Source organism: Microchirus variegatus, assembly GCF_963457635.1.
Source record: "Microchirus variegatus genome assembly, chromosome: 6".
Lineage (NCBI taxonomy): Eukaryota > Metazoa > Chordata > Actinopteri > Pleuronectiformes > Soleidae > Microchirus > Microchirus variegatus.
This window is the reverse complement of record NC_139807.1, coordinates 12,955,299-12,967,591: the sequence shown is the minus strand read 5'-3', so window position 1 is coordinate 12,967,591 and position 12,293 is coordinate 12,955,299. Positions and strand designations below refer to the sequence as shown.

General features: G+C 41.9%; 3 protein-coding genes across 3 annotated transcripts in view; 2 read left to right on the top strand and 1 right to left on the bottom strand.

The window, feature by feature from the left end:
* LOC310928837 (neuronal acetylcholine receptor subunit alpha-9-II) overlaps positions 1-12,293 on the top strand; it is a gene marked incomplete at both ends in the record, with an annotated part of 158,899 nt that overhangs the window by 121,742 nt on the left and 24,864 nt on the right. The window lies entirely within an intron of this gene.
* slc25a51b (solute carrier family 25 member 51b) lies at positions 990-5,318 on the bottom strand. The gene is made up of 2 exons (XM_083890615.1): positions 5,208-5,318; positions 990-3,197 (listed from the first exon to the last, which is right to left on the bottom strand). The coding sequence occupies exon 2, from the start codon at positions 3,122-3,124 to the stop codon at positions 2,207-2,209; it is 918 nt and encodes a 305-aa protein (XP_083746741.1). The 5' UTR covers positions 3,125-3,197; positions 5,208-5,318; the 3' UTR covers positions 990-2,206.
* ints10 (integrator complex subunit 10) lies at positions 5,628-12,147 on the top strand. The gene is made up of 18 exons (XM_083891526.1): positions 5,628-6,058; positions 6,255-6,322; positions 6,413-6,516; positions 6,669-6,808; positions 6,897-6,978; positions 7,070-7,210; positions 7,335-7,509; positions 8,000-8,169; positions 8,306-8,445; positions 8,553-8,706; positions 8,970-9,052; positions 9,247-9,399; positions 9,845-9,953; positions 10,049-10,128; positions 10,227-10,389; positions 10,775-10,868; positions 11,125-11,193; positions 11,679-12,147. Exons 1-18 carry the CDS (start codon positions 5,930-5,932, stop codon positions 11,833-11,835), a joined length of 2,211 nt encoding a protein of 736 aa, XP_083747652.1. The 5' UTR covers positions 5,628-5,929; the 3' UTR covers positions 11,836-12,147.

The following is a 12,293-nucleotide window of genomic DNA, read 5'->3' as shown; positions in this document are numbered from 1 at the left end:
ATTATTTGTTATATTGCTGTGTCAAAATTGTATCGACAGCATTTCATATTCAGAGGGTGTTGTGTGTTTCTACATGAGTCACTTTTCGTACCCCACATCCAATGAAGTCGTTGTACCAAGAAATGTGTTTGGGAATAAATTACACACTGACCTTTACAACGCGTGTGGTTCAGGTGGTTTTGTCACTCGTAATGTGTAATGTTCATGTACGTGCATCCAGTTCATACAAGTCTAAGAATCCGATCAGATTTATGCTGTACCCTCCGTTAGTATCTCTGTGGCCTGCTTTCTCGTTCCTCTCTCTCGATTATATCCGTCGGAAATACAGCGAACATTTCTGAATTATTAACAGAGTTGAGTTAGAGCGGCGTCTCCGCTCTTAAATAATGGATCTGGATGTAAAACTTTAAGATTTCACCGAAGATGTTCATCAGATGGACACATAAGTGCGGGGAATGAAAGCGCGGAGAGCTAAGAGGCAGCTCAACCCTCCCTGATCTAAAGTACCCATGTCAGATTGTCCTTAATCTGTTCATAATCTACAGACTGACTTGACACAGTAATCTAGAAAGTCACACTATGCTCTGCTGCACACGTAGAACACAGACAGCAGATGGCTGTTTAACTACTTTACATTTTGTACACACGTTCATACAATGTTCCACTCAAGTGTAAAACATCACTAAGTGTGAGACTGATTACACTAAGGTAATAGATGAGACACAGTGCATTAAAATATCACTCACAGTGACGACTTGCAGAGGTTAGAACACACAGAAGAGATTCAGTTTAATGAAGAGTAACCACGTCATGTCAACATTTTAGTGATTCTACAAGAAAGAATGACAAATGAGTCCACACAAACCCCCATCAACAACCATTATTCACTGACGACATTTTAATGTATTGATTACTGGCACACATCATTTGATTGCAGTACATCATTTGATATTTTCAGTGAGTTTTGTGCTTCACGAAAGGAGGAAACGAACAGCAATGTTCACCGATGAGTTAAATACAAAGTTCTATATTGGGAGGAGAAAACCCTGGAAAATGATGATGAAAAGAAACGTGGCTGATTGTAGGCCAAACAATGAAAGGAAACAGTAGAAATAGGCCAAGTTGTCATTTTCATGGCAGCCTGAGCTATTTGTGCCACTGAACATTACCCTCTGTCCCCGTCTTCTCTCAGCGCCGTTACGATTTGGTCTCAGCGTCAAAGCAGCACGCCTTTCCTCTTCAGGCTGTTGTGTCCAGGGAGAGCCTCGCATGGCGACTGTGTCTTGGCGAACTCAATTTACTCATGCTTGAAATCTGAGCCCATTATGTCAACGGATGTTACTGACAGAGAAGACAGCAAGCGAGGCCGAGACACTTTTTGAAAATGGAAACCAATGTTGAGGAGCACTTGTTTTTATGATGGTGCTCAAGTTTTGTTAAAACAAAAACCCAGAATGTTAAAAAAAAGACAGCATTTAACCAGATGTTTTAGTGTCAACACATGCTCCTTGCCAGTGACACAAGACATTTTACATGGATTAGTTTGTATGAGATAAATTTAAAATAGCCCCTATATAGTCTCTATAGTATGACAGTTTACCCCAAAACATGTATTTTTGTACAATACTATTTTTTTTATTATTATTATTATTATCAGCCAGTATTGACATATGTTTGGTAAAAAGCACAAAGGTGTTAGAGTTGAAAGGCAGAGTTCACAAAGTGCTCTTGGTTTAAAAAAACAAAACAAAAAACACAAGCAAATGTTTACACCACAGCACAAAGGGCAAAAAGGGGAAACGGCTTCTTCTACAAAATAACTGATCCAGTCAAGTAACATTTGCATGAGACGGAAAAATCACTGGGGTTCAGTTTGCTCCACTAAATCTTTGTACCGAGCAAACGAGGGCATTTCAATTGGACCCTGGTACAGGTTTTGTGTAGGCTACAGTGAATGTTGTGAAATTAAAAACGTTGATATTAGTAAATGCTCACTATGGCAGGTTGTTCTCAAGCCGACTGTTGGCCCCTATCCCAAGTGCAATATAATTTCCGGGCATAGAAAATCCAGTTTTCCAGAAACACGGCCACAAGGCAGTGAGGGCATATGCTTTACTTTACATTTCTGGACAAACTGGCCCCCATCTCTCTATACAGATTTTTCATTTTAAATCATCTTAAATTTTCATTCCTCTCCACTCCTCTTTCATATGATCTTCAGCAGCAGCTCATAGGTGGCATTGATGATTCCCCAGGAGAGGAGAGATCGGTGGAAATTAAGTTGTGCCCCTCTGAAGAGCTTAGCCACGCTGCCACCCCTCTCCCGCCACACTGTCAGCAGCACCGTTGTACAAGGCTGGAAGGCTCCACCGACCTGAGACTGAGCCCGGGACTTAATCACATTCAATGGATAGAACATAATGCAAAGGCCTGCCCCAAGCACCCCTCCACACACAAAATCATTCGCCAAGATACCTTTCCAACTAGTGGCTTTCGGGAGCTGCTCTGTAATAGGTCCTCGAAGGCCAAAAAAGAGCACGTTGCATGGGCCATTACGGAGGAGTATGGGCACGAGGCCACGGTAGCATTCTCTGACACCATACTCGGTCAGAAGTGTCCGGAAGGTATGAGCCGTGTTGTTGAAGCGGCTGTGATGCCGATGGTCTTGTAGTAGAGTCTGCACACGCTCAAACGGTGCCAGAATGGCTTCTGCGGTTCCTGCCAATATTGCAGCAAAGCTGCGCGTTACCAGCACCGGCACACCAGTGCCTTCAGCCCTGTTCAATAGGACTCGAGAGAAGTCCTCGTACAAGCCAAACATAATGCCCACTGTCGTGCTCTTCTGGATCATTGGGGGCAACAAGCCCCGGTAAAGATTCCTCAGTCCATCCCTCTGGAGCTGCCGCACTGCCTCAGTGACTAGCACACCGTGCAGCTGCTGGCGGAACAGGACCTTCTGGATGGGGAAGGTCACCACGATATTGGTAAAAGCAGAAAGGGAGCCGCAGACATAATGCTTTCCCTGAGGGCCCAACCTGGCACTCAGAACCCCAGAAGGCAGCAGGGCGTGGCCTCCTTTAGACGGTGTCCGGGCTGACTCCGAGTCCATGGTGCTAACAGCCATGTGGGGCTCAGCACACCACAGCCTGATCCTCCAGCATCACATCAGCAACGCTCTATTCTGTGAAATGTGCACCCTGTGAGAGCAAGAGAAAATACCAGACACACCCAACTAATTAATCTCCAGTCTTATTTTTCATCGCGTAACGTCATGACATTATTATCACTTAACCCAATAGTAGGACAATACAAATAACTACCTGACATAACTCATCCACAATCAGATAAAAGCAGCTTCACCAAAAACAATATACGACTAAAACCCCTATAAAATAATTATGTTTTGAAAATGGACTTCTCTGGAAAATCAAATAAATAAATGCATTAAATAGAATTTAGTAAGAATTTATAAAATGTTTTTGATTAATTAATTTATTGGAAATACTGCACACTACTGGTTGCAGTCTCAATTAAATGGCACATTCATAAAGACCAAACTGTTCCACCTGCCTCTAACTTGTACAACCAGAATTGCCCCAACTGGTGACCTGTAAGGGCTGTTGCACAATTTAGCATGCTGATAAGTGGCAACTATGTCATGGGAGGAGAGGAGAGACAGCTACACGTGGCAAAAGAAATCTGTTCCGTCATTGAATGTACATTATAAAGCAAAGTGACATTATCATTATATGTTTATTCGTTGAATTAAAAAAGAAGCTAGTGGCACATAATACCACATACAATTAGCAATAACAAATCTCTCAAATTAGAGAAAGACAGGTGTGTGCAAACATATTTAGCACATAAAGCAAGTTCTCTGCGAACAGTCTATATATAGAGCGAGGGGGAGAAAGGAGTGTTACATATGTGAGGTCATTCAAGGTCAAAGCATGTCAACCAAAATGTCATGCAAGAGTTTCTTTTTTCCTTTACACAGTTTGAGGTAGTTGCATTTTAGTAACACGTAATCCAGACCAAATATGTTTAATTGGACATGTGGATCATGTGTTCATTTGCAGGATGTTAAAAAAAAAGTAAACAAAATACTACAACATAGTTACAACTGTAAAGCATACTCTTATTACATTAGGGGTGGGTCAAAATTGACAAATTGATTTTGTGATACATGGTCGACCTTCTTTGAGAAATCCGATAATCGAAGCAGAATTGTTGTATCGTGATACTATTGGTATTGTGGACATTGTATCATATGGTGAGGTACCCTGTAATTCCCACCCCTACATCACACACACACACACACACACACACACACACACACACACACACACACACACACACACACACACACACACACACACACACACACACACACACACACACACACACACACACACACACACACACAGCCCTAATAAATAACAATGTACATACACTATGTCCTACACAATAATTTTACTGGTTATTGCATCACATTTAGCTAAAAAGCTTTACTCTGGCAAAGTAAGCACTACAGTACTGTGATTCAACACACATTTCATGCAAACAGGAAGTGTTCACACCCATTGTAGATCGATTAAACTTGACATAACTGGTTATATTAGAGGATAAACAACCCGATGTGTACACGAATACTTTTCTGTTACTTAAACAGTAGATTAACACGCCCTCTGTGCCCTGCTTCCTCTTTTTAGGCTCCTGTATTGTCGGGTCATGCATGATGTAGTAAGTCAGTGAGCTCATACACACGGACACAAAGCCCACATCACAGTAAAAACATGATACCTTTAGAGTTAATTGGTGGATGAAAAAACTTGAATGAATGCCAAGTCATTGGTGATTACAAAGCCCAACAGCTCCACACCCAAGTGCTGGTTGCTTAGCTATCCTAGCTAGCTCCACAGTGCTAGTCGTCAGGCCTATTCAGCCATGTTCGCCACGCGCAAGTCAGATTTGAGCTTAAGGTACAAAAAGGAAGAGCTGACACGGGGTTTGACTTGATGACAGAGCGGCCGAGGAATACATGCATATATGTGCTTACTAGCATGCTAAGTGTCCAACATCAGCGAGAGTCAAAACGGACAGACGCTAGATGATGATTGGTTACGAACACGTTTGACAGCAGTGGGGGCAAAAAAGACAACAGCGTTTACGTCAAACAACCGATAGACTCGTATATTAGTGTTTACCTGCGGTGTACATCAGCCAGTCTCCTGTTCCTGGACGGTTGGAGTTCCGTTTTAGCTAAATAATTTCACCACTAACTGACTTGTATGTCGTGTGTGCACTGTACCACAGAGGGTGACCGTAGCGGTGATTCTTTAGCGCAATGCGCATGCGCATCCAACTAAGGAGTGCAAGGATGGCGTTACAGTGGACCGCAGAGGGTATTTAACATGTAAATACTCGGTCGGTTGTGTTGTCTTGGGTGCGTTTCGATCGATTACGCAATCTAAAAGCATCTGGCGAACAGAAAAACGCCGGAAACGAATTATTTACGTTGTTTTAATGCGACAACCCAGTGAAGCGGTGCTTGACGTTTGGCCGTAAAGCAGAACGCACTGTATTTTCTTTACGTCTTCGGGGTGACATAAAGTGGTCCGGTATGTGAAAATGCAGCATTGACTGGAAACGTCGAAATTATTTTTTTAATTGCTCTTGTTTGTGTTTGTCATACAAGCATACATTGCGTCACAGAGCATGGTTTAGTGATAGAGAAATAATGCCGACGGACTGTGGCAGAGCCATAGCGAGCTAGCTTAAGCTAACAGTATTGTCACACTTTTCATAGAAACGCTCTGTTTGGATTAATTACATTCATCCACTGAGGATTAAAGGGAATTGACCGTATGCATTAAATAACAGCCTGAGTTGCGTGTGGGTCATTTGGTCGCTCTTTGTGTAAAAAAAAATGTCAGCGCAAAAAGACTGCGAATTTTTGGTGAGAAGAGCCCGGGAGCTGGTCTCTGATGATCCCTGTGCAGCCAAAGCCTGGCTCATCACAGCCAGGACTCTGTATCCTGCAGACTTCAACATACAGGTAACCTAAACCCTTTGAGTTCCAGTGCTCAGTTAATGATAACACAGCCACCTGAGTTGTATGGCTTCCAGATTATTTACAAGTCTTGGCAGGACAAGCATAGGGTGTTTAGAGGTAGAGGTATAAAATGGGGTGACTGTAGAAGTAGATTTCATGTGTTCAAATCTTCTTTTTGTTATGACCATGTTTTCCACAGTATGAAATGTACATCATTGAACAGAACGCAGAGAGGACAGCTTCTGCTGGGAGACTCCTGTATGACATGTGAGTGACAGTGAACAGACTCTGTGAAAGACATTTGATCCCAGTCATGAGCCTGCACTCATTTGCCAACGATTTTTTCCCACCCTTCAGGTTTATAAACTTTCCAGATCAGCCCACTGTATGGAGGGAGATTAGTGTAATCACAGCTGCCCTGCGCAGCGACTCTCAGGACAAGCATGCACAGTTTCTGCGAGGTAAGTGGAGTCTGTCTTCCTTGATACAGGCCATACATAATGCAACATACATCTTCACAGTGAGAAGTGAAATAATGTGTGGGTGCCTGTGAGCGGAGTGTATGTTTTGGAAATTTGCCTCTTATTGTATGCTTGTTTTTGTGTTGACTAAGGGCTTTTTGAGACACTTCCTGGTCGTGTACAGTGTGAAATGCTACTGAAAGCCACAGAGCAGTGTTTCAACACTTTGGAGAAGGCAGAGATGCTTCTGCTGCTTCTGAAGCGCTTTCCAGATTCTGTGGTCCAACATGGGGTAGATAATAATACACTTTTCTGTTTTGATGCTTGAACCAAGTTTAATTGCTTTCAAATGCAATGTTAACAAATTCCTCTGTTTTTAGGTCAATTTAGGAGAGACTTTGTTGGAGTCAGAGGTGTCAGAGAATTTGGAGACTCCTGTCAACTGCTTTAGAAAACTCTTTGGTGGGTGAAACACAGTCTATGGTCTGAAATTGTTGGATTTAATTATTACTTGAAATACTTGATTATATACTTTTTTTTTTAAATATCACAGTGTGTGATGTCCTTCCTCTGGTGATTAACAACATGGACATGCGCTTACCGGCCAGCCTGATGCAGAAGTACATGCTGAAAGCAGCTGAATTCTATATCGGTTATGTTACCCGTGGACCCTCACCTGATGTACAGATTCAGGGTAAAGCTTCATTTTGTTGATCTTGTTCTACGCCTTTTTTTTCCTACAGTTAAGTTATCTCCATATTTGTGTATTCACTACATGCCTGGGATTTGTTTTGGTGTATTGTGTTCTTTGTTTTCAGGCTCTCAGGAAGCTGGATCTCTGAAGTCACCCACTGTGTCCCGTGGCTCCCAGCGTTATGTGATCGATGGCCTGTCAGAGAAGTCTTCAGTCGTAGCAGAGCCTTGGGAGAGGCTTTTGGATATCCTCGCTGTGGTCGGAGCTCGCTGCGAGTGGCAGGGAGACAAGGGACAGAGGTACTATTTCACTGAGCCTTTTAATGTTCATTGGGGTTGTATTTTATTGAGGTGTCTGTTGTAATTTATTAGATACGTCTAACTAAAACTAATGTAGATTATTACAGCTGCTATACAAAAAGGTACATATACATTTTACAGACGCATACCACACATAAGTAGAGTAGTATGCGAATATTCTAAAGGTGCAAATAAATAATCCATTGTGACACTATCACAATGAAAAAACATTCTCCTGAGACAGATGCCAAAGTCGGTATCTCCAGGACCAGGAAATGAAATACACTTTTAGGTGTGTTTCCATCAACTGCTGTAAATATTGGGAGTTAGTTGTTAGTTCACCAAGATAAGCAGTTGGTGGCGCCAAAGTCACCCCAGAAGCGCACCCACAAAAATGGACAATAGTAAAACATACAACCACAAACAAAAGTTCCACATGCATGTAAAAATAAACGTTCTGGCATTGTTTGTTTTTGTGTGGGTATTCTAGGAGTTACGTGGACATGCTGCTGAGAGTAAAGGAGCTGTGTCGCTACCTGCCTGGTCTGGAAGGAGAAACGCGCTCTCGCTGCTGCAGTCAAGTGGTCATCTGTGCTGCACTCGTTCTCTTCCGTAGTGCCTTTCTCTACATCTCAGCTGTACAGCCTGCTCTGTTCCAAGGTCAGCCTTTGCCACTGCAAGCACACACATTCCTTTGTTAATAATGTCACCTTGTTCTTGAGGACATTGCCCTCTGTAATATTTGTATGTTTTATCGAAGGATTTATCAGGATAATATTGTGTTTATGTTTAGCAGCTGTGAATGCGTTGAGTTCAGGGCCATGGATCCTTGTAGAGGATTTGAGCTCGGTTTACAATGATGTGGAAGTGGAGAGGGGACCAGTGAAACATGCACATAAGAAACGCAAACTGGCTGATGGGAGAGATAAGACTATGGTGAGCTCAGCTCTAAGATCACTTCAATGCCTCAAGATCATTTTTGTCAGGTTGAGTGTTCCTTAATATTTTTTGTACATCTGCTGTCGGTGTGTGTATGATTTTAGAGCTCAGATGATGAGGATGGGTTGGGAAAAGGCCGTGGTCGCCACATTTTGGTGAACAAGACTGAGTTGCTCAGCTGGTCAGAGACTCTGGAGAGTTTCCGTACAGCGAGAGAGAGCTGGGACCTCCTTCACTCCCATGATGGCTTGGAAAATGGTAAGCACCTCTAATGTTTTAATTTGAATATTTATTTATATAGGGACAGATATAATGCATGAACCAGTGACACGTGAAACAGCATCAATAGCCAAAGATAGTTTTCAGTGGTCTTTCCTAAAAGTAGACTGATCTGTCTTTAAATACAGTTTAACTTTGTCTAGAATAGGCACATTCATGAGTATTGGCCCCAGAGTTGATTACCCTTAAACGGATTTAGTAGTTTAATCATTTAACCCTTTTTGTAATTTGCTTTTTGACAGAATTCAAAAAGATCTGTGCCTCATGGAAGACGGACAGCTGGCTGTGGTTCAGAATATTCCTCACTGACATGATCATATACCAGGCAAGAGACGGTGACTGTTCTGTTTGTAACAAAACACATGATGTGTTTTTACATGTATGTATACATTAATTTTTGTCTATATGTGATGAATACAGTACGGCAAGTGAAAAAATAATTATGCAAATGTATTTCAAGTGAGACAAATGTAGATTTATTCTAATTGATAGTCTGTCCGTGTCTCTTTATCCCTCCAGGGACAGTACCGTAAAGCCCTCTCCAGCCTGCACCAGATGGCTGCAGTGCATCCTCAGCCGGGACAGCAGAGCCCCTCAGGTCAGGCTAGTTTGGAGCACCACAGGTCCCTCATACAGCAGGCGTCCTGTCACTACGCACTGGGAGAGTACAGGGTAAATGGCACAATGCTATACACTCACATTTCACAAAAATTGGGATTGAAATCATGGAGCAAGAGTAGAGGTCGTTTGGATAATTGTATGTCCATCATATTGTAACATCTCTTGAATGCTATACCAAAATCTGCTGCTCTATGGGACATGCTCTATAAAGTCTTCTATTACATGAACTGACCTGTAGGTGGCTGTATAGTTCAGTGTAGTATTATTGTTGGCTTTGCTAAATGAACTTTTCATTGTAACCATTGTGACTTACTGTTATTTTATGTCATAATTTGTATCTGTTTGGATAATGGACAATAAAACATACTTATAATAGGATTTAAGAGTAAAAAATACTAAATAAATCCAGACAATTTGTTTTAACTCGATTTCATGTAAATGTTTGTGTAATACTGATGTTTACAGTTGTGATTTCTCCACCATATCTGTGCATCAGCTGGCCTGTGAGAAGCTGCTTGACGTTGTCAGTGGACTGGTCCCACCAAACTATGAACCAACAAAGACGTCAGAAGATCAGGGGAAAGTCAAGGCCAAAATGAGGAAAGGTAAAGTAAAGCTCCTAGTTTAAGTAACAACTGTAATTTCTAGAAGTTTTCTCCAAGTGCAAAAAGTGTTCATATTTTCTTTATGTCCAAACCAGGCAATGATGTGAGATTGCTTCCCTGCACCAGCAAATCTGTGTTACCCTTCTGTCTCCAACTCATGCTGGCCTGCTTCAAGGTACATTTGCCCTGTGTTTAGTTGTGATAATGTGAGTGCTGTTTATGCTGATGTGTATTTTTTTTATACACGTATCTCTTTCTGTTTTGCCAAATCAGCTGCGCGCCTTCACAGACAACCGTGACGATCTGTCCCTCGGTCATGTGGTGGTACTTCTGCAGTATGACTGGCCGCACGGTGAGATGCTCTTTTTAAAGGCGGTGGACAAAATCTGTCAGCAAGGCGGTTTACAGTACGAGAATTTCTTCAACTATGTCACCAGTATCCTTTTTTGCAACTACTTTCTCAGACACTGTGGAAAAAGGCACAAATGTGTTTTAATATACAGGAAATCGAAGGCTCTGGACAGGTAAACCAGTACTGGGACTTGGGCTAGGATGAAACTGGCTGTGAAAACATGTTGGAAGCAAGTCTTAAACTTTTTATTATTATAAGGGGGTTTCATTTTAAAATACTTAACCATAGTATTGTCTCAGGGCTCAGACTGATTGTGAGTCAAGTATTGATTTTTCACTTGTTGAATTGTACTTTTTTTTTCTGTCATAAATGTGACAACTGTCATCTGGTCCCTGAGTTCAAAACAAATCTGTAACGTTTACAGTTACCAAAAGTTCTCAAGTTTCCCTGAACTCACGATTGCTTTCAGATATTGACATGCTGGAGGAGTTTGCGTATCTGCGTACTCCAGAAGGAGGGAGGATTCAGTTGGAGCTGCTGCCCAATCAGGGAATGCTGATCAAGTAAGCTCCTAGGTGTTCTGGGTGGCATCATGACTCTGCACACTCCCGTTCTGTTTGTGCTATTGATTGATCCAAGTAGACACGGCCTCTGGGGAAAATGTAACTCGCTGGTAAAGAAGCTGGCATTTTAAAGAGAAGGGGTTTATGCTTGTTAAAAAAAAAATGCTTTCAACCTCCTTTATGTACTGCTGTAGAAGTTAAGACACTTGAATGCACCCTCACTGACTGAGAGTTGTTGAATGTTGCTCTCCCTCAGGAACCCTAGTCCCGCCCTGGGGGTGGAGTTAAATACCCTTCTACTACAAGGGGTGCAGACGATGGACAGGTACCCCAGGCCCCTCGATCCCACAATCCCCATTCCTCCCCCACACCAGTCACCCGTCCTTCATTCCCAGTGTCAAGGCTTGCCATCTCCCAAGTTTTGATTTGGGCCTGTCATTTTGCATCAAGAGTTAGACGTTCTTTGATTTCTTTGAGCCATTGCTAGTCTTTCTGTGGTCATCACTGTAGCTGTTGTTCTTTGAGGATGATGTTGATCTTGTTGCACAGCCAGTTTATTTTTTTAAATTTTTTTTTGCTTTCCATTACACTTGATGTCATTTCATTTGTGGACATGTTTTTTGTGTTTTATGACCGTTAAACCTCGACTGGTTGATTGATGTCTACAAGAAAACAAGCAAACATTGTGTTTCCATGACTTTGTCTTGACAACATCTGTCTTAAAAATGTCAGTCTGTATTTCCGTGTGACAATTCAGCTTACAATAAGTTATTTCTTTCTCATCACGTGCATGTTGGTGTTTTCTTACAGACACCACACGGTGACTCGTGGAATCACCAAAGGTGTGAAGGAGGATTTCCGTCTGGCTATGGAGAGGCAGGTGTCGCGTTGTGGAGAGAACCTTCTGAGTGTGCTTCACCGTTTCTGCATCAATGAGAAAATCATCATCATACAGTCTCTGCCTTGACACCTGCCACTTGACTTGAGAACTAATGGATCTTTCAGAATCCAGTTTTATCGCAGCTGGACTGACGTTATTACTCCAACAGCTGTTGCTGTGTAAATGATGGACATTTGTAACTCCTTCGTTATTTTCATGGTTGTACTTTTAGCAATAGAATGGGTTTTCTGGCCGTGAATGTGGTGCTCTAGAGCGCTCATGCAGTTTACATATTGAGTGAATATTTGTCCTTTTCACTGGTGTTAGCTGCAGTATGTGCTTAACCACATTTGAAGTGGTTTTTTATCATACTGTGATATTTTGTCGATGTCAGGATCAGTTAAAGAATCAAGTGGAGTTTTTTTTTTACATATTCTTTATTGTTTTTGTGTCAGAAATAACATGTTAGTTTATATACAGTAAACTGTATGAATAAATATCTTTTAAAGTGTAACTATATGATCTATAGCTTCATAACTTACAGT